Below are 26,443 nucleotides of genomic sequence, written 5' to 3'. Positions count from 1 at the left end.
AGCTAGTGAAGATCTCACAATATGTGGACTTTCTATTGACCTTGCTAGCTATGTCCTTTGCCATGCAGAAGCTCTGCAATTTCATGAAATCCCATTTGTCCAACCTTTCTTTGATTTGTTGCATTTCTGGGTCTTTATTAAGAGAATTTGGCCTGTGCCAAGGAGCCCTAGAGTTTCTCCTGTTCCTTCCTGTAATGTTTTCAGGGTATCTGCTTTGACTTCGAGGTCTTTGATCCATTTGGAGTTGATTCTTTGCAGGGTGATATATAAGGATCTAACTTTAGTTTTCTACAGGTGAATAACCAATTTTGCCAGCACCATTTACTGAAGAGGCTGTTTCTTTCATTCTATTTTTTTAGCTCCCTTATCAAAGATTAGGTGACTATAGGTCTGTAGGTTCATTTCTTCAGTTCTATTCCATTGGTCCTCAGATCTGTTTTTGTGCCAGTACCAAGCTGTTTTGATTACTATGGCTTTATAGTAGAGTTTGAAATTTGGTATTGATATTCCTTCAGCACAGTTCGTTCTGCTAAGGATTGTTTTTACTATTTGGGGTCTTATATTGTTCCATATGAATTTTTGGATTGCTTCTTCTATTTCATTGAAGAATGAGGTTGGGATATTGATAGGTATCACATTGAATTTGTAGATTGCCTTTGGGAGTATTGCCATTTTCCCAATGTTAGTCCTCCCAATCCAGGAGCATGGGAGGTTTTTCCACTTCCTTAGTTCTGCTTTAATTTCCTTTTTCTGGTTTTTAGTGTTTTCATGATAGAGGTCCTTTACTTCTTTAGTTAAGTTAACTCCTAGGTATTTTGTTCATTGTGGGGCTATTACAAAAGGAGTTTCTTTCCTGATTTCAGCCATGCTCTTCTTGTTATTGGCATACAGAAAAGCCATTGACTTTTGAGGGTTAATTTTATACCCTGCTACTTTGTCAGATTTTCAGATCAGCTCAAGTAACTTGGGAGTGAACTCCATGGGGTTCTTTAAATACAAGATCATGTCATCTGAAAAGAGGGAGTTTTACTTAATCTTTCCCTATCTGGATCCTTGTTATGTTTGCATCTTGTCTTATTGCTCTAGCTAGACATTCTAATACTAAATTGAAGAGAAGTGGAGAGTATGGCATCCCTTACTCATTCCCGAATTTAGAGGAAATGGCTTTAGCATTTTGCCATTAATTATAATGTTGGCTGTAGTTGTATCATACACAGCCTTTATTGTATTGAGGAATATTTCATGGATTCCTAGTTTCTTTTTTCTTTCATCATAAAGGAGTGTTGGATCTTGTCAAATGCTTTTTCTGCATCTATTGAGATAATCATGTGGTTCTTACCCTTGTTCTTGTTGATTGACGAATTATATTAATTGATTTGTGTACATTGAACCAGCTTTGCATCCCTAAAACCCATCCTGTTTGATCATAGTGTATGATTGTTTTGGATGAGTTGTTGAAATCTTTTGGCCAAAATTTTGTTGAGAAATTTTGTATAAATGTTAATCAAAGAAATAGGTGTATAGTTTTTTTTCTTTGATGAGTCCCTGCCTGGTTTTGGGTCCTGGGCTTTTCTTGGGTGGGAGGTCTCTTATTGCTATTTCTATTTCAGTGCTTGATATGGGTCTGTTAAGTTGGTTTAAATTATCGTGGTTTAGTTTGGACATGTCAATATTTGCTAGAAATTTGTCCATTTCTTCCAGATTCTTAAACTTATTAGCATAAAAGTTTAAAATGTATTCCCTTATAATGTTCTGAATCTTGGTTGTTTCCATGGTGGTGTTTCCATTCTCATCTCAGAATTTTTGAAGAACTAACTCTTTGTTTTGTTGATTCTTTCTATGATTTAATTCATTTAATTCTGATTTAACTTTAATTATTTGTTTCCATATACTGGATTGGGGTTTAGCTTATTGCTCTTTTTCAAGGAGCTTCAGGTGCCTCATTAAATTGTTGGTTTCAGATCTCTCCAATTTGCTGATGTAGGAACTCAGAGCTATAAACTTTCCTCTGAATACTGCCTTTGCTGTGTCCCAGATGAGCTAGTTATTTGTGTGTTCATTTTTGTTAAATATCATGAGCATTTGAATTTCCTTTCTAATCTCTGGTGGTTCAACAGAGATCAACTGGTTCAACTGGTAGTTGAACAGTGTGTTGTTCAGCCTCTATGTGTTACAGGACTTTCTTTGGTGTCTTTTGATGTTTAATTTTAATTTTATTCCCTTGTGGTCTGAGAGAATACAGGGCATAATTTCAGTGTTTCTGAATTTGGACAAATTTGCTTTGTGACCTAAGATGTGGTTTATTTTGAGAATGTTCTATGTGCTGCTTAGAAGAACATGTATTCTGATGCTGCTGGGTGAAACATTCAGTAGATGTCTGTTAAGTCTAGTTGATCTATGCAGTTGTTTAGATCCAAGTTTTCTCTGTTGAGTTTTTGCCAGGTTGATCTATCCAGCAGGGACTGTGGTGTGTTAAAGTCCCCAACAATTAATGTCTTCGGATCTATGTGAGATTTTAGGGAAAGTAGTGTTCCTTGGATAAATTTATGTGTTCTGTTATTTGGTGAATAGATATTTAGAATGGTAGTATCCTCCTGAAGGAGAAATCCCTTAATTAGTATGTAATTAGTTTCTTTATCTCTGCTTGCTAATTTTAATTTGAAGTCTATTTTATCTGATATTAAGATTGCAACTCCCACCTGTTTAAAAGGGCTATTTGCTTGGTGGATTTTATTCCAGCCTTTCACTTTCAGAATATGTTTGTTTTGTGGTAAAGGTGTGTCTCTTGAAGGTAGAAAATAGAAGGATCTTGCCTTTTGATCCAAGTAGACAATCTATGTCACCTAATTGGAGGCTTAAGTCCATTAATATTGAGAGTTAGGACTGTTTGGTAGTTCCTGGCATGTTATCCACCTTCTTGGGGGCTATACCAACTGGGTTCTTCCTATGATTCTTTGATTCTCTATTTGGGGGCAGTTTCTTGGCCTTTATCACGTTCTTGTTGGTTTTCTATTTTTAGGACATCTTTAAGTATCTTTTGTAGGGATGATTTGTGGAGATATATTGTTACAATTTTTCCCCCCTGTGGAAGGAGAGTTTAGCTGGTGCAGTATTTTTGGTTGATAGTTGTTTGTCTTGAGGGTGTGGCATACGTCATTCCACCATTGCTGTCAAGGTCTCTACAGAGAAATCTGAAGTTATTCTGATTGGTTTCTGATCTTTTCTCCTCCTTGACAGTTTTAAGGATCCTTTCTTTTATCTCTATTGATCCTTTGCAGATTACAATGTGACAGTGGGATGTCCTGTTTTGTCTGGTTTATTTGGGGTTCTAAAGCCTTCTTGTATGTGAATGAGTCTGTATTTTTGCATGTTTGAGTAGTTCTCTGCTAGGATCCTTTTAAATAAATTTCCTAGACCTTTCACTTCTCTAGGCCCTCCTCTACATCCATTAGCCTTAAATTAGGCCTTCTGATGCTGTCTTATAAATGTTGAATAGATCTATAATATTTCTTGGATTTGTCTTGAATACTTGCGTGTTCTTTCTCTATAATGTCTAGGCTGCCTTCAATCCTAGAGATTCGATCTTCTGCCTGGTCTAAGACTTTCTACTTTTTTTTGTTTCCTTTCCTTCTAATTGGTCAGATTTGATGGCTTCAAATTCTTTGTTTGGAGCTTTGTTTTAGATCTTGTATGGACTTAATTTGGTTTTCAGTGTTCATTCTCAAATCCCTAGTTGATTAGTTACAGTTTCATTGGACTCCCTTTCCTTCTGTTGTGTTACATTCAGCATTCCCTTTGTGGCCTCCATCTATTCCTCCAGCTTTCTGTTTGTGGATTTCATGAGTGGCGCTATTAATCTTTGTTTATTCTTATCCTGCTCACACAATTCCTCTATTAATGTTTGATTAGCCTCCTCATGCTAGTGAAATTCCTGTATTAATCTTTGGTTAGCCTCATTATGCTCTCGGATTTCCCTTCATGCTCACACAGAGTCCTTTGCAGGCTTTCAGTCTTTTCATTCAGCATGTTTCTCAGTAGTGTCTGTAGAGCATTTTAGGAACTCACCTCTGGATTATTCATTAACTGCTCTGCCTGATTATCATAAATGGGAGTCCTGATACCTGGACTTGCCATTTTTCTTGTGTTTCTCAGGCTTCTTCTGCTTATTTGGTAATGAAAGCAAAACCAATTCTGCACTAGAACACTATTTTAAGGCAAGCATCAACCAGAGCTCTGTAGTTGCACAGATTGTTTGATGCAGTCAAAATAAGTACAGATACAATCTAGTTCAACAACCAGTAACTAGGGGTCAATGGACTAAGAAAAATCAAAGAAGTCAGCAGACCAGAAACTAATAGGTTTAGGGAGAATTCTGAGAAAAAAATAAGATTAGAGGAATGTGGGGAGGGAAAAGGAGAGAGGGAAGATAACTAAGACCTAAATTCAGAGAGAGGAGAATGGTATAAGGAAAAGAGAAGAGAGATAAAGAAAAAAGAAAAAGGAGAAATAAAAACTTTTAAAATGAAACACTTAAAAATTATATAAGTATAAAGTAATACTACAATTAAAGGAGTTAAGGCTGGTTGCTTGTGAATTAAGTAATCAATATCTCAAGTATGTACACAATGAAGAATAAGGTCTAATAATCGAAAATGGGTATATATCTGGGGATGAACAGAACAGCAATTAAGTAAAGCAAAACAAAAAGACCAAAAGCTAAAAGAGTAAAAAGAGAATTTAGAAAAAAAACAAAAAACTAAAATAAAAATGATGAAAAAGTTTTTAATTAGATTGAAAAAAGGAGTTTTTTTTTTGGTGGGGGGCGGGGTAATCTTGTGTCCATAACCAGTCTCTTGGTGGAATCTCTGATTTGTTTGTGTTGTTTGGTTTTCCTGTGGTTTGATTGGTTTCTTAAATTAGTTTGTTTGAGCAGGCAGAATGATGCTCTGTCTTACCAGGGACTTTATGACCCTTCTCCCAGGCTACTTCAGTGGGAGGGGGATCTGCTTTGAGTATCACAAAGGAGGGAGATGGCTGTGTTCTCTAGCTTGGAGTTGCTGTGATGGGGCTAGGCTGTGGGTAGGGTTGAGGCCTGGCAGCAGTCAGTAGCTTTTCCCTGAGACACTCACACAACCCAGCCTGGAGCCAGTCTCAGGATTTGTGTTTACTGAGTTTCCAATTGTTTTTCTTTTACCCTAGGGCAGCTGAGTCTGCTGCCTATGCTATAGTGGGGTGTGGTAGCCTCTGGCTCTGTTTACCAGTGAAGAAAGTCACTCCTCCAAGTGTGGAGCCCACTTTTCCTGGGTATGGCAACTTTCTCTGGGGTGGAGCTGAGCCCCGAAGGTCAGGTTCCTTTGACCTGTTGAATGGCTCCTATTGTCTTCTTCCAAGGCCTGTGTTAGGTTCTAGCTGCTCTAGCCAAGTCTTTGTCAGTATCAAAGATGGAGTTCTTCTCCAGTGGTAAGGGAGTGGCTACCTTCCCACCAATCTCCCTGAGAAACAGTGAGGATGTCTTGTGGGGTACTCATGCCTTTCCCTTGGTTTCTGGGCTGTCTAGCATCTGCTATTGTCTGTGGTCAGAAGGATGAAGATTTCTGCTCCTTGTCAGTTAAGCTCCTTGCTGGCAGTAAGTAAGAATCCGCATGAACACAGTGTCTGGCGCCTTTGTCCTTGCTCTGTCTGATGATATGGCTGCCACAGACAATGGCTAGTGCTCAAATCTGTCTCTTTAACCAAACTGCCTGATTTTTTCTTCTCTGGCCATACTCTCTGTACTATGATGGCATACTTGGTGTGATTCTAGCCTTGGACTTTTCACTGGAACACTAAAACTGGTTTCTATCCAAGAGCTTGTTTAGTTCCCAGCTTCTCTGCCATCTTCCTCCAGACATGGATCTTATAGGTTATGAGCTAAGCTTTAGAAAAGTTATGTAAGATCTTTTGAGTTTTCATTACTTCTGAGATTTTGTAACTACAGATTTAATTTTTAGACATTTTATTTTATTTATGTATTTATTCTAACCCCTAAATCTCTGCTTTCCTCCAGATCATTTCTTCATATGTTGTCCAAAAGATAAATTTTATGTTAAATAGCCATTACCTAATATCATAATTTCAGAAATGAATGCTGCTAGAAAATAAGGTATATTATATAGTTTAAACAGATTACATTAGAGTATGTTGTCTGGTTGCACTAAATATTCACTTAGCATATGCAGAAAATGGAACTATTTTTATAATGATGGTCATATTTAAAATAAACAAAATTCATAAGGATATTTAGTAAAAAGTATGGCTCCCCTTTTTCCTAGTCACCCAGACAATTATCCCTTTTGAATGAGCCAATACCAGTTTCCTTTATGTCCTTGTAGGGATGATTATGCCTGAATGATCTAGGCCATTTGTATAAATGTGAATACTGTAGAGCTGCTTTGTTCTTTTTAATTGCTGCACAGTGTTCTATTATTTGGAACAACCATGATGTAATTAACTATATATTAGTGAGTAGATATCTAGTTTATTTCCTCTTGTGTGATTGAAGCAATGTTGTAGTGAATAGTCCCATACATGTCACTTATGTAAATATGAGGCTATCTGTAGAATATAAATTTATTCTTCATAGATACTGCCACATTGTTTCAGTAAGGATTGTATACCTGTCCCACCAGCAATATTTGTATTTGCCTATTTTATCATTCCTTCAGAAAGGTTACCTAAAAGTTTGATACTTTGCTATTATGATAGATGAGAATTTTATCTTACAGTTATAATTAACATTTTTTCTTATAATTAGTCAAGTTTTATTTTCTCTTACTATTTTTTAATTTTATTTTATTGTAAAGATGCTGTACAAAGTATTTTCTTGAATTTTTGTTTTTTCTTTTATTCATTTTTCACCTGAGTTGTTGGTATTTTCCTTTTTTGCTTACAGATAGATTTTTCTTTTTTCTTTTTCTCTTTTTTAATATATATTTTTATTGTAAAGATACTGTACAGAGAGGTTACAGTTACATTAGTAAGATAATGAGTACATTTCCTACTGAGCATTGCTACCCCTTCCACAGATATACTCTTCTTATGATGAAAAGTAACCCTTCTTGTAGTAGGCCCTATGTATTAAGGAAATTGCCTAAGATCAAATTGTCAGAAATTCACAGAACCAAGATTCAAATCTAGCATCTGGCTTTAGAGTCTAAACTCTTTACCACTACTTTGAATACAATGTTTTATGAATAATATTAGTTTGGAGCTATTACAGAAATGTCATAGTTAAGTTATAATTAGCCCCACTATAATGACTGCTGTGATTATTATTATCCTCAAATAACAAAATCTCAGGTATGAAACTCACGAAGTATGAAGACTCTTCCATAAGCACTTTGTTACTACCTGGGTCTCACATGTTTCAGGAAAATTGTGTCACTTATATTAATTCATTTTGCATTTCTATAATAAAATACCAGAGACATTCTAACTGTATAAAGGAAAAAAGGTTTATTTAAGTCATAGTTTTGAGTGCTGAGTGTCTGAGCAGCATGTATCCCTTCATGACAGATGGTGATGGTGGAATTGCATATTCCACCATCATATTTTCAAGTGGGAAACCAGAGCAAAACTGGGTAATGCCAAGCTCAGGGTTTTACAATAGTCCTCTCAGGAAAACTAACCAGCTTGCAAGAAATACCTCCATCTCTTCAAAGGGCATGCCCACAAAATAGGAACCTTTGGTAGAAGAAATAACATACAAATAATAGCGCCATTTAGAATTACTTAAAGAAAAAATAACTCATCTATATATTCATGTTGATTTAACTCATTGATCTATTTTTCTGAAAGTGTCTAATTACAGTTTTGTTTAGATGACAATGATTTGTCAGAATAGCAGTTCCATAAACTTCATCTACTTTAACACCTTCAATATAATATATGACAATTAACTCCATAAATTTAGAGATTAGAACCAAAACATTAACATAAAAATAGAAATTCAAGGGCTGGGAAGGTGGCTCAGTGGTAGAGCGCTTGCCTTGCATGCATGAGGCCCTGGGTTCGATTCCTCAGCACCACACAATGCAAAAAGAAAAAACCCAGAAGTGGCGCTGTGGCTCAAGTGGTAGAGCGCTAGCCTTGAGCTGAAGAGCTGAGGGAGAGCATCCAGGCCCAGAGTTCAGGCCCCACTACTGGACCCCCCCCAAAAAAAAATAGGAATTCAGCTTTTTCCCCAACAGGATTTCAGTTTGATTATAGCTGTAAAGGTAAATAGCATAAAGAAGTCAGAAAAAATCCCCTTTACAATAAAAATGAATTTTTTAAAAAGTCAGAAAACTACCCATAGGAACTCTCATCTTTCTGAGGCACCTTATGCCATAAAAACTATAAAGATTTCTTGGCATGAATGTGAGAAGAAAAAAAAAACTTCTTTGAAGTATTTCAGTATTTCAAAAAGGCAAAGAGATAATAAATCTTTATGAAGTTGGATAGCTTATTCCTTAAGATACTTTTAGAAAAGAAATAATAATGACAAAATTTAGCTAGATTAAGGAAATAAAAGCTAAGAGGATACTTTAAATGTAGGACAGTGGAATATTAAGGATACAATGACAATCTTAATTTCATTCATTTTACCTAATAATTCCTGAACCCATTAGGTTCTTACCATTTTATTTCTCCTCACTAAAACAAAGTTGTGTTGACATAAATTGCACCAATGTATTAGAAAATTAGCTTAAGTAGGGCAAACTTTAAAGGAAATATTTTCAAGTACATTGCCTTTAAATCAACACTAATGATTAAATACTGATTTTCCCCCCTTGAAGATACTAAAACAGGAATACTAAATATAAAATTTAGCTAGATTAAGTTAGTAGAAGCTATGAGGATTCTTTAAAATTAGGGCAGTGGTACATCCATAAAATAGAACATTCTGCCCTCGTTTACAAGAACTATCCAAATCTCTATGTAATATTTTGCAGTGATCTACAAAATATGCTGACAAGTGAAAAGACAGATTATAAATCTCAACATAGCATGGCCTAACTTTAAGTTTTTAAGTGTATGTGTATCTGAGTATTTGTGTATGTACATAGATGCATGTAATTGTACTAAAAGATATTTGAAAGCATATAGTAAACCATTACCAGTGATCTGGAGGGTGGTAATCAAATTGGTATTCAAGTAGAGGAATGGAGTTCTGAAAGAATTTTAATTTTTTTCTTTATATAATTTTATATATTTGAAGTTTATAATTAAACATTCTTATAATTATTTTAAATTATTAAAAAGTTTTAAGAAAATAATTGGGACAGTGTAGTCTCATTCATTATTTACTGAGCACTTGACATTAAAGATGAAATGGCATACCAATAAGACATGTTGGAAAAATAAACTCATACAAATAAATAATTATAAATTATGAAAAGTGTTATGAAGAAAAGAACAAAGGATTATGAAAAAGAATTAATGGGTGGTTGATGTGCAAATTTATCTTAAACTGTAGATAAATACTACACTGCTCTTTTATGTTAACAAATAGAAAAGAAAAAGGAATAACATTCCTAACAGGTGAAACAGCAAATATACAGGTCTTGAAGCAGGGAATGAAGTGTCCATTCCAGAAATAGAAAGAAGAGACCATTGTAGGTGAACAGTGATAGTGTCTGAGACCTAACGGCTGAAATGAAATAGGAACAATCAATAATAAGATGTGTTTAAGATGTAGAATCAATAGGATCAAATAGAGCAGAAGGCAGTAAAGAGAAGGAAATGTCAAGGATGACTCTAAAGGTTATTGGCTTCAGTAGTAGAATGAATGAAAGCTATTTTTTTAATTTAATTTTATTGTCAAGGTGATATACAGAGGGGTTTCGGTTACATACATAAGATAATGAGTACATTCTTTTTGAACATTGTTATCCACCTCATTTTTCTCCTACTTTCCCTCCCTTCAACTCTCACCACTACATTGTACAGTTCATTTCCAGCATATTGTCTTGTGAGTATTGCTGTTGCGTTGGTTCACCCTTTGTCCTTTGTCTCACCATTTTGTTCCCCATCCCTTCCCCAAATCAGATAAACATATATACAAGACATGAAAGTTTTTTTAAAAAAACAAGAAATGAGGAAAATGAGAAGATTTAGCTATGAGGAAATGGGTTGGTATGAGGCAAGGTGAAGACTGGTTTAGGGGAAAATGAGTTGGAAATGCTTGGAAACATACATGTGGAGAACTCAAGTGATTGGATTTTGAAACTTGGACTAAACATGAAAATGTGAGAGCAGGCACAAAGATACATAATAGTGAGATCATCTCAAAAAGAATTAAGGAAACCTTTGGCCTAAATATTGTTAAATGACAAGATTTTGAAGTTAGTTAAAAGTGATCAAAGATAATATGGAGGAGTGGCCTAAAAGCAAGAAGAAATACAGATTGACTGTCATGGAAACCAAGAACCAAGACGAGGGTGGAGTCAAGTAAGGCCAGTTCTGTAGAAGGAGCCTGGGACCAATAAAATGAATACTAGGAAACTGACTCTTGAAAGATGTGTGGCGATCATGGGGAGGAGGGTAAACAGTTGAAGAGGGGAAGGTGGGTAGAGAATGTAGTCATAATATTCAATGCATATCTTATGAAACTAAGAAAATTGAGAGGACAGGTTGAATTGGGAGGGATGTGGGAGAATGATGAAAGAGGTAACATCAGTCATGATGCATTGTACTTATTAACTAATTTATCGAAAACTCCCTTGTACAACTAAAGATAATAAAAATATAATTGAAAAAGGAAAACACATAAAAAAGAAAGACTCTGGGCTGGGAAGGCGCTTGCCTTGCATGCTCGAGGCCCTGGGTTCGATTCCTCAGCACCACATAAGCAAAAAGAAAAAAGCCAGAAGTGGCGCCTTGGCTCAAGTGGTAGAGCACTCGCCTTGAGCTGAAGAGCTGAGGGACAGTGCCCAGGCCCAGAGTTCAGGCCCCACGACCGGACCCAAAAAAAAAAAAAAAAAAAGAAAGACTCTGAGAAGTCAAAATAATTGAAGTATCCATGTGAAAGTCATTTGGTAAATTTAGGGAGGAAGTTTTGGGCACGTGGTCTGGGGAAAACTATGTTAGAGTTTTTGCAGAATGAATGAAAAGAGGGTAATTTAATTAGAGATAATATATGTTTTTGCTTCAGAGAGCTCACCAATACAGGGAAGCATGGATGATATGAGAAAGAAGAGTACATGAGTTTTATTTTTATATTATGAAAGTTTGCGGACATTCACAAAAGTGGAGAGAATATAATGGAGCCATACAGTTGGCTCAGTTTCAGCAATTTTCAGTGTTCTTTCTATTACCTCCCACTAAACTTTTCTTTAAACTGAATGTTTTCAGGCATCATGTCATCTTGACAAGACATTCTTCAGTATTTTTAACAAGGGTTGGTTTGTTTTTTGTTTTACTACTGGTGTTGAAACTCAACACCTTGCACTTGTTCAGCTTGCTTGATCCACTAGCTTGTTTCCCTGACATTGTAGCACTTCAACCATGCCTCTAATACAGCTTATTGCTGGTTATTTTGGAGATGGAACATCACAGACTTTTCTTCCTGGGCTGGCTTTGAATCAAGATCTTCTGTATTTCAGCCTTCTGTGAACCTAGAATTACAAAAGTAAGCCACAGTACCCAACTACAAAAACAAAAATTTAACACAACTCCAATATCACTATCTAAATAAAACAACAACAATAATAAAATTCCTTGGTATCATCTAACCATCTTTCCTGGTTTATTTCAAAAGTGCAAATAATTGCCATTGATTTGTTTGAATCACTGATTAACTAAGGTACATGTATTCCTTGTGGTTGATAGATCATTTAAATATCTTTTAATCTTTTACAGTTTTCCCTTCTTTAATGCTATGAATATAACTGAGCCATTTGTCATACAGTTTCACACATTCTGTTATTGGCTGATTATATCTTGAAATGTCATCTAGTCTATTCTTTTGTACTTTATATTTCATGCAAATTGACAATTAAATCTAGACATTTGATTGGGTTAAAGTTTTAATTGTTTTATGGCAAGAATCTTCCATCATAATGCTGTATACTTCCTTCATATTAGGAAGAAAATAATTATTGGTTGTCCTACTTTTAGTGATCTAAGATGAGTAAGTAGACTTAGAAAATGTCTCAACCTGCCTTTAAATAGGTCCCCATCAACCTTTCACTTAATAATTTTAGCAGCCGGTAGATTATGAGTTGCAATTTTTTCTTATAGCTGTTCTGTGTTTATTAGATCTGGTTTCTCTCTAATGAAGAACTTTAAGGAAGGATATGTTTTATATCAGAAGATACTAATGCATGTTTAAATGCTGATGGTAATGATTTGGTTGAGAAAGAAAAGGAACTATGGAAGAGGACTTGACTTGACCAAATGATGATGTTGATTTAGATTACATTCATACTTTTTTTTTTCAAAGGCCAAGGTTTGAATTCAGGGCCCCATGCTCACCCAGCATGCTTGATTGACCTGGCCTACCACTTTAGCCACATCTACAACCCAGCTTTTTGCTGGTTATTTGGAGATGGACTGCGATCAACTTTTCTGCCTGCTCTGGATTCAGATCTTAATCTTCCACATCTCAAACTCCTGAGTAACTAAGATTATAAGCATCAGCTACTGGTGCCTGGCTATGCTCATACATATTTTATCTTTAAACTATAACCCTTTTATTTTTTCTTCATTTGTCACATCTTCTCATTCTCTTTCTCTGTTTCTCTCTCCCTCTCTTTCGCTCCCTGTTATAATAGTTGTACAGAGGGGTTTCAGTGAGTTATTTCTATACCCCTATCAAATTCATCTCCTCTACTACTTCTTCTCATCCCCCTCTTTATTACACATGTTTCAACTTGATTATTTGCCACTGAAATATATATTACTCAACAAATACTTTATTTTTCTTTTTTTCTTCCTAACTGGAAGTACCATTGCATGAATGCAACCTTTTTTTCCCCTATAACTTCAGTCTGAGTATTCTTAGAAACATGTTAAGGTCAGAAACCTCCAGAATACCAAGCCCCAATATTTTTTAAAAAGTTTCCCTATCCCCTAAGCAAAAGAAATAGTCACTAGGTTGAAGAGACAGCCTGTAGGATGATAAAAATTCTTTGATAACTATGCATTAATAAGGGATTAATAACTCAAAAATGTTCCAAAGAGTCAAAACCCAACAGGCAATCTGGAAGAAATACAGATGGCCAATAAATACATGAAGGAATGATCAACATTGTTGGCCAATGAATATTTAAATAACACTGAGATTTTATCTCTGTGAGAATGACCATCATCAAAAACACTAACAACAACAAATTCTGGCTAGCGTGACATGTGGGAAGATTCTTGCACACTATAAGTGGGAATATAACTCAGCCACAATGGAAATCCAATATAGTTTGGGGCTTGAACTCAGGGATTAGGTCCTGGCCTTAGCTTTTTCACTCAAAGCTAGTGCTCTACCTCTAAGCTACAGGCACTTCCAGTTTTCTGGTGGTTAATTATTAATAAGAGTCTCAAGGATTTTCTGCCCATGGCTTTGAACCGTGATCCTCAGATCTCAGCTTCCTGAGTAGCTAGGATTACAGGTGTGAGCTGTCACCACCAGGCTCCAAGACAGTTCTTAAAGCCTGTTTTTTGTAATTCAAATTAAGATCCTTATCAAGATGCTTCCTCTTCCAACTAAAACGGAATAACTGGGATTGAGTATATCTTTCCACCTGAAGAAACTATAAAAGAATAATATATATGAGATATACAGAATAGTTATCCCTAAAGAGGAGAAACAAATGAGATTACATTCCTGAGCCAGAGCTCAGGAATCTAAGAAGAGCCAAACACACTGACAGGAAATAAGAGTTGGGAGTATGAGCAACCCAAGGTCACTAGGGTTTTCAGAGCAGAATACTAAATAGGAGAGATCTACAAACAGAATGTTCTTGATACTGGTAGTATCTAAAGTTGCTTATACAGCTAACATTGAGAAGATCTTGAATAGTCAATTTCAAACAGAGCAGGTCAGCCATGGGGCCTGAACTCTGTCCCTCAGCTCTTCCGCTCAAAGGTAGCACTCTACCATTTGAGCCACAGCACCACTTCTTGTTTTTTCTGCTTTTATGGTACTGTGGAATCTAACCCAGGGCCTCATGCATGCAAGGCAAACATTCTACCACTGAGCCACCTTCCCAGTCCCATTTAATGATATTTTCTATTCACTCATAATGAGTTAACCAATGTTAGAGACAATTCAGTTAGTCCGTGCAAAGTCAGTGGCAGTAACTAGACAGCTATCCTCTAAGAATAGCTTATGTGGAACAACTAGAGGCAAGACTGTTTTCAAAGAAACTGAAACATTTTTTAGAGGTGTGGAGACTGAGGTCTAGGGAAGGGGTGAGACAAATGAAGAGGTGAGTGCAGTCATTAAGCAGTCAAAAAGGGCTGGGGCCAGGCACCCGGCTCACGCCTGTAATCCTAGCTACTCAGGAGGCTGAAATCTGAGGATCAAAGTTCAAAGCCAGCCCAGGCAAGAAAAAGTCCATGAGACTCTTATCTCCAATTACCCTCTAGAAAACCGGAAGTGGCACTGTGGCTCAAGAGGTAGAGCGCTAGACTTGAGCTGAAGAGCCAAGGGACAGCACCCAGGCTCAGAGTTCAATCCCCATGACTGACAAAAAAGGGGGGGCTGGGACGTGACTCAGTAGTAAAGAACTACATATCAAGAGGATGGTCCTGAGTTCAAACTCCAGTACCACTAAAATATAAAAATAAAATAGAAGTGCCTTGGGCAAAAACATTAAGCAATAATACAAGGCCCTGAATTCAAGCCCCACTACTGGTGCAGAAGAATTCATAAAAATGGCATAGGAAATTGTAAGAAAGGAAGGGGATAAGATAGTAACAGTGATTGAATTTGATCAAAGTGCATGATATAAATTTATGAAAATACCACAATGAAACCCCTTGTGCAATTGATATATGCTATAATTTTTTAAATTTGAAAACTGTGTGGAGCTGGGCACCAGTGGCTAATGCCTGTAATTATAGCTATTCAAGAGTCTGAGCCAACCTGAGCAGGAAAGTCCATGAGGCTCTTTTATCTCCAATTAACCACCAGAAATAAATGGAAGTGACACTGTGGCTCAAAGTGATAGAATGCTAACTTGGAGAAAAATAGTTCAAAGAGTAAGCCCCAGTCCTGAATTCAAGCCCCACAACTGACAAAACACGCACACACACATACACACACACACACACACACACACACACACCAAGTGTGAGTGCTTCCAAGGATGGTATTTTGTGGATATGACTTCGTGTAATATATCTCTTAATTTATGTGTGTGATAGAACTAGGGCTTGGACTTGGAGTCTAGGTGCTGTCCTGAAGCTTTTTTGCTCAAGGCTGGTACTCTAACACTTGAGCTACAGCTCACCTTCTAGCTTTTTGGTGATTAATTGAAGATGAGTATCTTGCAGAGTTTCTTGCCCAACCCAGCTTCAAACCATGATCCTCAGATCTTGGTCTCCTGAGTAGTTAGAATTAGCAGTATAAGCCACCAACTAGTAATATGTCTCTTTAAATTATCAAGTACCCAAAAAGCCAGTAGGATCTAACCAAGCTGAATGCATGTCACCTCCACAAGTTAAAACTTATAGAACTCAATATGATAGAAGACAACATTCTTCTGATAGTGTATATGCTATATAACGGTATATGTGATTCTCATTTTAAGACTGGATGTTTTGTCAAGATTTGCTTCGTAAAACAATTTTTGATGTTTGTTGCTTTTTAAAATTGTATTTATATTATCTTTAAGTAGTTGTACAAAGAAGTTACCATTCAAAAAACCAGTTTATAAGTATAATATACCTTGATTCATTTTACCTCTTTCATTATTCTCCCCCATCCCTCCCCCTCTGTTTTCTTAATGTTGTAGGATATGAACTGAATGTTTTGAATATTTTTATCTTTAAGTAGTTAAACAGAGGAGTTGCTATTCACCAAAGCAGTTGATGAATACAGCGCATCTTGATCATGTCACCCCTTTCAACATTCTCACCCAGCCTTCCTAACCCACCTCTTCCTTGTAAGTTATATATTTAATTTTTTTGCCCTTTAACAAAGCATCTTCATCTGTGCCATCACTTCAAAATCTTACCTCCCCCTTTAACCCCTCTCTTCCCTTACATTTCGTAATTTTTTGATAGATACAATGAAATTTTGCAACTACATTCTCCCCCACTTCCTGTCTTCATTTGCCTGCCCTCTTCCCCTTATACTCCTACCTTTCAAGTGCCAGTTTCCTGGTATTTATTCTGTAGCTTTTGAACCTGCAAATTTATTCAGTCATTTCTGACAGCAAAAGTACTGTCAGTATACTTAGTGAAAGAAATTAGCTCTGAAATACAAGTGAAATCTGAGACCTGTCTGCCACATACTTTATGCTCTTCTCCTACCGTGTAATACATGATCAGATATGGCTCCTAAAGAAATAGCCTTGATGATAATAGTTGGACCATAAGATAAATGTTTATACTCTGGGCAAGATTAATATGTTGGAAGGAAAAATAGCCTTGTTACAAATATGCTATACTTTTTTGTATTTTATTTTATTTTATTATTGTGAAAATACTGTACATGGGCAAGATAATGAGTACATTTCTTATCAAGCATCATAGCCTCCTCCTTTGTTTCCCCTTCCCATCCTCGCCCCGCCCCTCCACCCAATCCTCCCCGCTACCCCTACCCCCCGCACCAAAGTTTTAAAGTTCATTTTTCGACATAATGACTTGTACATCTCATTGTTGCAATGGGTTCACCTGTATCCCTATTTAAGATACAGTCAGAAACATGAACCACTTACTTCTTTTGCTTTCATTAGTGCTTTCATTTGGTGGAAAGACTGTCAATGTAGTCTGGAATGTTGAAGGGGCTCTGTAGAATGCAAACCACTTGGCTCTGCTACTCACTTGATCTGTGACTGCAGTTCACGTCATCCTTTCTGGACCTCAGTTATTCTTTTCTGGATATCAGTTTCCTTAACTATAAAATTAAAAAATGATGGGCAGGGAAGGTGGCTCAGTGGTAGAGTGCTTGCCTTGCATGCATGAGGCCCTGTGTTTGATTCCTCAATACCACATAAAGCAGAAAAAGCCAGAAGTGGTGCTGTGTCTCTAGTGGTAGAGCACTAGCTTTGAGCTGAAGAGCTGAAGGACAGCGCCCAGGCCCAGAGTTCAGACTCCACAACCAGGAAAAAAATGTTTTAAATTATTTCAAATTTTATCAAAGACCATCGAGACATAATTGGTTCTAGCCAATGAAGTATAATAAGAAATATGTTTCACTTCCAGGCTCTCTCTTTGATCTCTCTGCCCTGACACAACAATAGAGACACTCATCTATCTGTTCCAGGTGGTGGAGCCCTTATTGGCCTGGACCAATACTTTATATTCAGTACTTTGTATCACTAACATAAGCATGATTACTTTTCCTACTCTGTAGTTAAAGAAGTCTCTTCACAAATTAGGAGAACTGTTGGGTGTAAACAATAGAAAAGAGCTCATAGACGGGAAGCAGGGATTTGTTCTTGAGGCCTACAAGTGTTTTCCTTCCCTAAGGTTTCCCTGAGGACACTTCTGAATTTCTTATATTCTAATGTTCTAATAGTCTGATCCTTTTCTGTCTGGGTTGTATGTTTTACAGGTATGAGACATCCCTGTTGGATTTGGTTCATTCTCTGAGCCCACACTCTGCTCACAAGCCTCATCCTCATTCATTCAGAGAAGTTGGGGCCCAGAATCACAATGCTTTCCGACTTAGCCCTCAAAAATCAATCTGGAAGAAGACGGGAACACATAGGACTCCTGAAGACCTGGAGGAGAATCAAATTCTGGAAGATATCTTTTTCATTTGACTCCAAAGCATAAGCTACAAAATTTCCACAGGAAATTTGTGGGTTTCTTCACATACTGATCTAGGATGTTAAAATGATTGATTACAAAGTAATTGTGAGTCTCCTTTCACAGGGACCTATCTCACTGGCACCCTACAATGTATTGAACATAGAATTTTCCCTAAACAACCCAAGGTGTTTTTGATCAGACTAATCAGTAGATAATACATTAAAGGGAAGTAAGAGGAATAGTACCATTTTATGCCAGGGATTAGAAATTTAGGGTACTTTTTGCATGGCAGACATCGTTGTATATTCATTGTCATTTAAAGAGTGTTTCCTTCTCAATCGCCTGAGGAGAAAGATTGGTTCTCTTTTCTACACAACAAAAACCTTTCCTTCAAAGATACCTCAAATACCTTGTGACAAGCAAATTTCATAAAGACGTTTACATTCTCCCCCTGTTCTCTCACCACTGCCTTTCTGTAAGTGTGATCCTTTAATTCTAAAGTTTGAGTTGGTACCTCTACCACCAGAAGCACCGGGAATAAGTTGTGAGTCAGTTGTAGTAGTCTTCAGCCTGGTAACTGACCTTCCTAAAACCAAAAGGTCCATTGGGCTAGAAGAAAGGACTCAACCAACTCTTGGAAACAAGCAGCATTAAAATGCATAGTGGTCCTGGAAAAAATTCAGAAGAGAAACAAGCTGAATACTTTTCCTACCAATGTTCATGTTTCTGCCCCTGTAGTTTCCCTGGATGAAGAAAAGCAAGCTCTAGATATTTCTTACTGACCCAAGTATCATATCAGTTCACCTTCTATCAAATGTGCTCTTGTAAATTGCCATAGTTATATCTGGAGAAGATTTCTTCAGATGGAGAGTGGCGCCCAGCAGCTACAGCTGATAGGCTTCCGCTGGCATTTCTCCCCCCATGCAGGTGAAAGTTCCTGGTTGTCCAGGCCTTGCATGTTTTCTGTCTATGAAAACCATGTAGTTTGGGCAGCCTCCATGTCCAAGAGAAAATCTCATTGTCCCTACAGGCTGTCCTGTTGCTTCTACCCAGTCTTCCTTTACTTGGGTCTTTTCTTCTTTGGAGGAAAGAATGACATTTTCTTAATCCAAAGTAAACCCAAGGGTAGAACTAAGCTAATGGTAAATGTTTTCTTGAAAAGTTGAAAAATTATTGAAGATTCCAATTTCCTTTTAAATTTATCCCTCTGAGAGTAGCCAATCAGTTTCACTCCATTTCAAAGGGCTTTTGTAATATGGAGCTCTCTTTGTTGTGTCTAAAGTGAGTACATGGCAAATAGGCATTTTGAAAGAGAAAAGCTATCACCACAATCTTCATATGTCCTCTTCACACACCACCAGTTGTCATTCTCTATACATTTTATTGGTGTTGGTATGAGGGAAATAAGATGTGAATTTGTTTATAATGCAGTATCTTAATGGTTAATTGAATAACATGCTAATGTTTTCCTCAATATTAAAATTACTTTGAGATATGTATGTTCTAGTAGAACCTTGAGGCCTAACTTATTATTCTTGACACAAAGGGCTCGACCCTTCAGAGAGAGAGAGAGAGAGAGAGAATATTCCCAGCAGGCTGCTTTAGATTTGTTTGCCTGTCCAAGATTTCCCCAAAACAAGACTGGACACACAGTAACGGTACTGCAAATAGAATTACAACAATGCCTATCCTGCTACCCATCAGTTTATGAGAGAAAAACCAATCAGTGTTTGTAAAATGGAAAATGATGGAGTGTGTCCAGTAAAACTTCCTAAACAAGGCCCACAGTGCTTGATTTAGAAAAACAAGGTTAATCAAGGAAAACCTTCTACTGATGTCACACGTCCAGGAGGCACAGTGTTGATCAGCTCTGATCTCCTGGTGGGAACTTATCCAGAGCACTCAGATGTCATGAAGAAAGAGGAATTCTCCTATAGAGTCATTCTTCACTTGTTCCTGCTTCCAGTACCAGGTTCATTTTGGAGAGTGGCTGACCAAATTCTATAGAAGGGGAAGAAGACTTAAAAGAACAGAGCTGAGTACTGTCAGCAAACAGAGTCATAGGCTCTGGAGACTCCTCAGAGTTCACATTTTATCTATAATTCAGTGTACATTATTTTTAATGTGGACAGATTTTTATATACATATGAATTTTTAAATTAATAAATTATCTTTATGACTATTTTCCCCATGTGGTTTTGATCTTGACTTGGCCCTTTAAGCATCTCATAAAATCAGTGCATTCCAGCTGGAAAGAAATAGCAGGGCCTAGATTATCACAAAGTGTTTTTTCTCAGTTCTTATTAAAACAACAGGAATCCATGATGAATTGGGGGAAAAGGGAGATAGTGTGCCACATCCATCTCAGTTCCATCCTGGGGACACTAAGCCTCCTCCAGGTTGTATAGTTGCAAGAATGGAAGATTCAATCTGTGATACCTCTGAGTCCCTTCTGTCTGCCTGCCCCCTTATCTACATGTCCCCCAAGGAAGAAATGTCACAGCACTTGAGGACAGGAGACATGAATCTTCCTGGTTGACTTCAGAGGTTACAAGGATGCAGGTTAGGACTTGAGTGCCTGAAAGTCATGGTTCTACGATCACACCCATGTTCAAGACAGCCAAAGAGCCTATCTTGCTCCCTTTATGCATGCCAACCTGGCACCTCAACCAGAACAGTGAGACTTTGCAGCTACCACTCAGAGGAAGAAATAGCAAGAGCAGAAGCATCACTCCACCTTCTCTCAAGCTAAAAACCAAATAAGCCAATTGCCACAAATGCTGTAAGGTTATTCTTGTATCTAGGGACAAGGCTAGAGAGGAGTGAGGTAATCCTAATCCTCAGGGAATGTGTGAGCTAGCAGCTAGAGAACCAGTTTCATAGGTTAGTGTTCCTGGTTTCTTCAGCCACTTGGGTTCTACTGCTCCATTTGAAAAGGACCTTTTACCTTCTCAGACTTCAGCTTCATAGCTATATTTCTTTCTCTGTCACTTCCACAACATACACACACTGAACAATATGTAGGAGCCAGGCTGGTAGCTCATGCCTGTAATCCTAGCTGCTGAAGAGGCTGAGATCTGAGGATCATAGTTCAAAGCAAGCCCTGGCAGGAAAGTTTGTGAGGTGCTTGTCTCCAATTAACTACTATAAAAGCTAGAAATGGAGCTATGGCTCAAAATGGTAGAACACTAGCCTTGGATACAAAAGCTCAGGGATACACCCAGGCCCTGAATTCAAGCCCTAGGACCAGCACACATATACATTCACACAAAATTTGAGTTGAGCCCTTAATCCATTTGTACTGCTACAACAAAACCTAAAGCTTGATCATTTATACAGGGAAAACAAAATGTTCGTCATAGTTGTGGGAGCTGAAAGTTCTAGGCTGAAGGCATTGGTAGGGTCAGTTGCCCCAATGAACTTCATCCTCCTGAGGAGCCGAAGTCTGAGTCCTTGCATGGCTAAAGAGCAAGCTAGCAAGCTGACTAAAGGCTGTCTACAGTGTCTTATAAAAGGGCCTTAATCCTAACAATGATGAAGTACTCATTGCCTAATCATCTTACAAAGCCTGCCTCTTAATACCATCACATTAGCAACATCTGAATGTTGCAACCCATCCAAAAACAAAAAGCAACAGTGTGCCTAGCCTGTTCTGTCTGCCCCACCATTCTAGTCACAGAATTCAGTGGATGAATTGGACCTTAGAGCCCATGGTCATCCACTTTTATAGATGAAAATTCAGGGAGAAAAAGTGACTTTTCTGAGGTTCCACATACTGTCAGTGGCAGATCTGGTGGCCAGGTTGGTATCTTCAGTACATCACCTGCTTTGATCTGGTGCCCCAAGAGAAGCATTTAAAAAAATCTCAACTAGGACTGAGCATTTCCCCACCATTCTTTAGGAAAGAGTCCTCACATACCACTTGGACAAGGTAGGAAAAATGCTACCTTTTTTTTTTGGCTTTTTGTCAGTAACCTTCATTAATTGAATGCCACTATCTGGACCCTCTTTCTATATGCAGAACTAGAAGCTCTGGCAAAGCAATATATACATAAAAAAGACCTATTTCCAGGAGAGAGTGACTTTTCTAATAATAGAGGCTACAGTAACTCTAGTGAAGACCGCTTCTAAAACACATTGGCCAAAATAAAGATAAGGCCTTCCTTCAATTGGGTGGAGGTGGTACTTGGACTCCAATAAGAATAATCTATAGCATGTGTTGCCAATATAGCAACCAGTTACAATGCCCTTTCCAAGTCCACCACCAGTGTTCTTGGCCAGTTGAGGGACCCCTCACGCACACACCAGGCCCAGAGTTCAGGTTGATGGGGTTGATCCCTCTCGGGAATCAGATATGAAAACAAGTAGCCTTTGGTACAGATCTCACTTGTAAGCCATTGTTATGTTATCCAACTATAGTTACAGCGCTTGGGAAGATGAAGATGGAAAGAGCAAAATTCAAGGCCAAATGGGTTACATAGTAAGATGCTGTTTCAAAAAATAATTCAGTTGTATTCTTTGCTAGTTGGATCATATGAAGAAAAATTTAACCATACTGCCTAAATTTTAGTATTCTCTATAAATTGGGTATCTCATCTACAAAATGAGATGATGATGCAAATCTCTGATAGGATGATTGTGGAAAGAAATACAAGATAGTGCATATTAAAGACAGGTATAGATAGAATCTGACAGATTCAAGTAAGGGTTCCACTAATAGTCACCATTGGTATTAATGAACTAATAAAACACATAGAAGAGCCGGGCGCTGGTGGCTCATGCCTGTAATCCTAGCTACTCAGGAGGCTGAGATACGAGGATCGCGGTTCAAAGCCAGCCCGGGCAGGAGAGACCATGAGACTCCTATCTCCAATAAACCACCAGAAAACCGGAAGTGGTGCTGTGGCTCAAGTGGTAGAGCACTCGCCTTGAGCTGAAGACCTGAGGGACAGCGCCCAGGCCCAGAGTTCAAACCCCACGACCGACAAAAAAAAAAAAAAAAACACATAGAAGCAAAGCTTCAAGCTGTGAAATCACCACTGAATGATAAGTAAAGAGGCATAAGGGAAGGAAGGAGGGATAAATGATAAAAATGTCAGACATTGCTCCAGTGGAGTTCCCTTCGTGGAAACAAGGTGAGGAGAGTTAATGGCACACTCAAGAGTATTGGGGTGGGGGGGGGCGGCAGGGCATAGGACTCCATTTTCCCTTTCCCAGTCACATCTCCATAATGAGTAGAATTGTTCTTACATCAATATCTTCCCTACTTAAAAACCAAACACCCCCCCCCAGTATTTTCAGGACAAAGAACACATCTTTTAGGTATACTGGTGCTCTAGACATGTGGCCTCCGCATCCATTTTCTTCTTCATCTCCTTCCTTTCCTCCACCGCAGCTTACAACTGTTTGCCACGGTCCAGTGACAAGACACGCACACTCTTTTTTTCAGGTCCCTCTCTTTTGGTTGAATCTCTCCAGATAGACTTAGTTGTCATCACTTCCATGAGATTTTCCTAATTTCCCAGGAATCCTGTACTGGTGACTCCAATAATACAGTAGCTCAGCTGTTAAAACCCCTCTCACTCTAAACCGTATTGTGTTGTGCTCTATTTGTCTTCTCTATTAGAATATTGTGTCTTAATTAACATGAACCTACTTTGAGGAACCTAGCTTTACAACTTGTGAGCAAGATCTGTAAGTAACTTAGTTGCATCCTGTGAGCATCAGAAAAAAATAATTTATCAAATGACTTAGAAAGATGAAAGTGATCATTCTAAGCTACCGTTAGGTTAACTGAGCAGGAAGTAGCCAAGAGAAAAGTCATAATGACAAGGTCAACATGTCCATGAAAGTAGGCTGGCAGAGTGGATGAGGGAGGCAGAGTGGGAGTGTTACCATTTAAATATATATATGGTGATTGGTTTTAAAAATTGGCCCCACTTGAAAGCTGGTGAGGGCTTCAGAGCTGGTCTCTTCTGATGTTGGGTGTTTGTCACATACATACCTGCAAGTGACCCATTTGTGAGGTCTTAAAGCAGTCATATGCTGCTAAGTCTAGATGGAAGGGTTGGGCAGCATTGGCTAACACGTCACTGGTATCATCACTCAGATAGCAGCCCCTGTTTTCTCTGCTGCCAGGATGCAGTAGACCTTTGGATGGGAATGTTCTGCAGATAGGAAGCGGTGCCCCACCCCCACGTTGTCCTTCTATCCACTCTTAAGTCGAGAGGCAGCCAGTCCTGTGCTATGACAGTCTGAGAACAAATACTGGCACTCATGTTCCTGCCAGGTGGGTGAGTTTCAGCCCTGTTCTCCACGATCTCCTCCCAGCTGCAAGTGATTTAGACTTACTGGATTTATATAACATTGCGAAATGGTAAACTGTGTAAATTTGTGTTCCAGGGACAGTTATTTATGGAGGGTCATTTTTTAGCTCAAGTGTTAGAAGTGTTAAATCATTATAATAAATTCCTGCTATTCAGACTTTCTTACATTGTAATAATTTTTTCTAAGCATGAATGAGGAGATCCATTATTGTTCTAATATACTATTATGTATGTCTTCTCAAAGTGACACAACTTACTACATCAAGTGGGTGAATAATAGAAGGAAATTTACCATGTTGGAATTTTTTAATGAGCAGTGATGAGTGTGAGCAGGTTCTTAGGAACAGTGCTATTTAGCAGAATTCCTGGCCTCTCTCTCATGCTTTTTCCTAGGATAAGAGAAGCAGCCTAGGGTGGATCTGGGTAGCATAATAGCTCCCCCCTGAGCTTCAATTGAGAGGAATGGGGCCAGGGATGCCAGTTGGCTCTATTTCATCCTGTGTGTGGGCTTCTAGAAAAAAAAGAAAAAGAAAACCTCTGTGTCTCCATCACCATGACACATCAGTGCCAAAATCATCACTCTGAACAGAAAGCTGCCCTCCTAGAACTCCACCCTCCTTTCTCCTCCGAGAGATCACCTTTCTCCCCACCTGGAAAATACATAGCTTTCCTCAGAGTTTGTGATGTAAAAAGTTCTAGAATCAGCTGGTTGCCAGTATCTCGTGCCTGTAATTCTAGCTACTCAGGAGGCTGAGATCTAAGGATCATGATTCAAAGCCAGCCCAAGCAGAAAAAATTGGAGATGCTCATCTCCAATTAACCACTCAAAAACTGGAAGTGGTGCTCAAAGTAGTAGAGCACTAGCTTTGAGCAAAAGAGCTCAGGAACAGCACCCTGATCCTGAGTTCAAACCCCACAACTGACAAAAAAAATAGTTTTAGAATTGTTGTCTTATGTGAACTCTGAGGCATTTTCTAACTGTCCACTCAGCCAGGGAAAATCACAGTGACGTGGCTCCTACCGTCAAGCAGCATCGGTGGAGTGAGGTGGATGGTCAAGTGGAATAGCAAGTCTATAGTTTTCTGAGATCAGTGCAGTTGGAAGTTGGGACTCCAGCAGAAGAACACTATGTTGAAAGATACAGAGTCCAGGACCCCTCAAGAGCAACAAACTCAAGGAGAGTCTGAAGTACTAAGCCTCGGGAGCCTGGATTCCAATCCTCAGAAACAAGCTACAGTTTCCTTAGTGTTTCAGAAGACAGCTAAGTTCAAGCCTTTGCTCTGTCATGGCAACTGTGTGACACTGCCCAGTTCCTTCTGTCCAAATCCAATGTCTCTATGTGCATAATATAGAAAACACACATGGGCACATTTGCCTCAAAATCTACAAGGGGACCTGATGAAAGTTTGCCCCCACACACCTGCTGAGTAAATGTCTACAAGGGCTCTGTGCATATCAGGTGTTTTCACAATTTATCTGAAGGCTTGCAAGGGGCAAGCAAGCCCCTCTGAAGCCTGGAGAGCTGGGGACCCCATGGCAGCTAGCAAGAGCTGAGAGTGCCAGCTTCTAGCCATTGCTGCTTCCCTGCTTCATGCCACCACTTCGGGCAGTACTTCCAGCCCCGTAGCCTGGCAGCAGGGCAGAGTCCACTGCCACACTCTGTTTACCTGTTTCTCCCACCAGCTAAACTTTATCCCTCATTCAGACATCCCAGCTCTCCAGACGCCAGTCTGAATCAGTATCACAAGTCGACAGAGCTCAGAACGTTTCCAGGCCTGTGACTTCTGAATTGTGGGCTACCTGGCTCCCTACCCCCATTTAGGTACCTGTGAATGGCTCCCTGCTCTTTCTACTCCCCTTTCTAAAACCCTTCTACTTCCAACCTTTACTATTTGCCCATATGTGCCTTCTCTCTTCAGAATGAAATACCTGGTGATATTGTTTCCTTCTTTGGTTAGGTAGCTCCTGGACAAAGGGGTGAGAATGGGCACCCCTATTATTTCTGAATGAGAAGTAGTTTTTTTAATGGGATGGAGGCAGAAAGCACAGTGTCCTTGTCACAGGCTGCTCATGGGTTCACCTTTCAGGTCACCAAGCACACGGCCTGGGGATTGGTCCCTAGAACGGCCATTTTGAATGTTCGGCAGCTTTCTCATGCTGGCCCACTTAATGTTCAC

At 38.6% G+C, this 26,443-nt stretch overlaps 1 protein-coding gene across 1 annotated transcript in view; it reads left to right on the top strand.

The window, feature by feature from the left end:
• Kiaa1328 (KIAA1328 ortholog) overlaps window positions 1-19,644 on the top strand; it is a 184,792-nt gene extending 165,148 nt beyond the window's left edge. Inside the window, exon 12 of the mRNA XM_013014799.1 lies at window positions 17,741-19,644. Within this exon, the coding sequence (XP_012870253.1) occupies window positions 17,741-17,951 (211 nt within the window). The 3' untranslated portion in view covers window positions 17,952-19,644. The remainder of the gene's footprint in view (window positions 1-17,740) is intronic.
• The last annotated feature ends 6,799 nt before the right edge of the window (window positions 19,645-26,443 follow it).

The sequence above is a fragment of the Dipodomys ordii genome, unplaced genomic scaffold, assembly GCF_000151885.1.
Source record: "Dipodomys ordii isolate 6190 unplaced genomic scaffold, Dord_2.0 Scaffold25, whole genome shotgun sequence".
Classification (NCBI taxonomy): domain Eukaryota; kingdom Metazoa; phylum Chordata; class Mammalia; order Rodentia; family Heteromyidae; genus Dipodomys; species Dipodomys ordii.
Note: the sequence above shows the minus strand (reverse complement) of the source record. Positions and strands in the feature narration are given on the sequence as shown.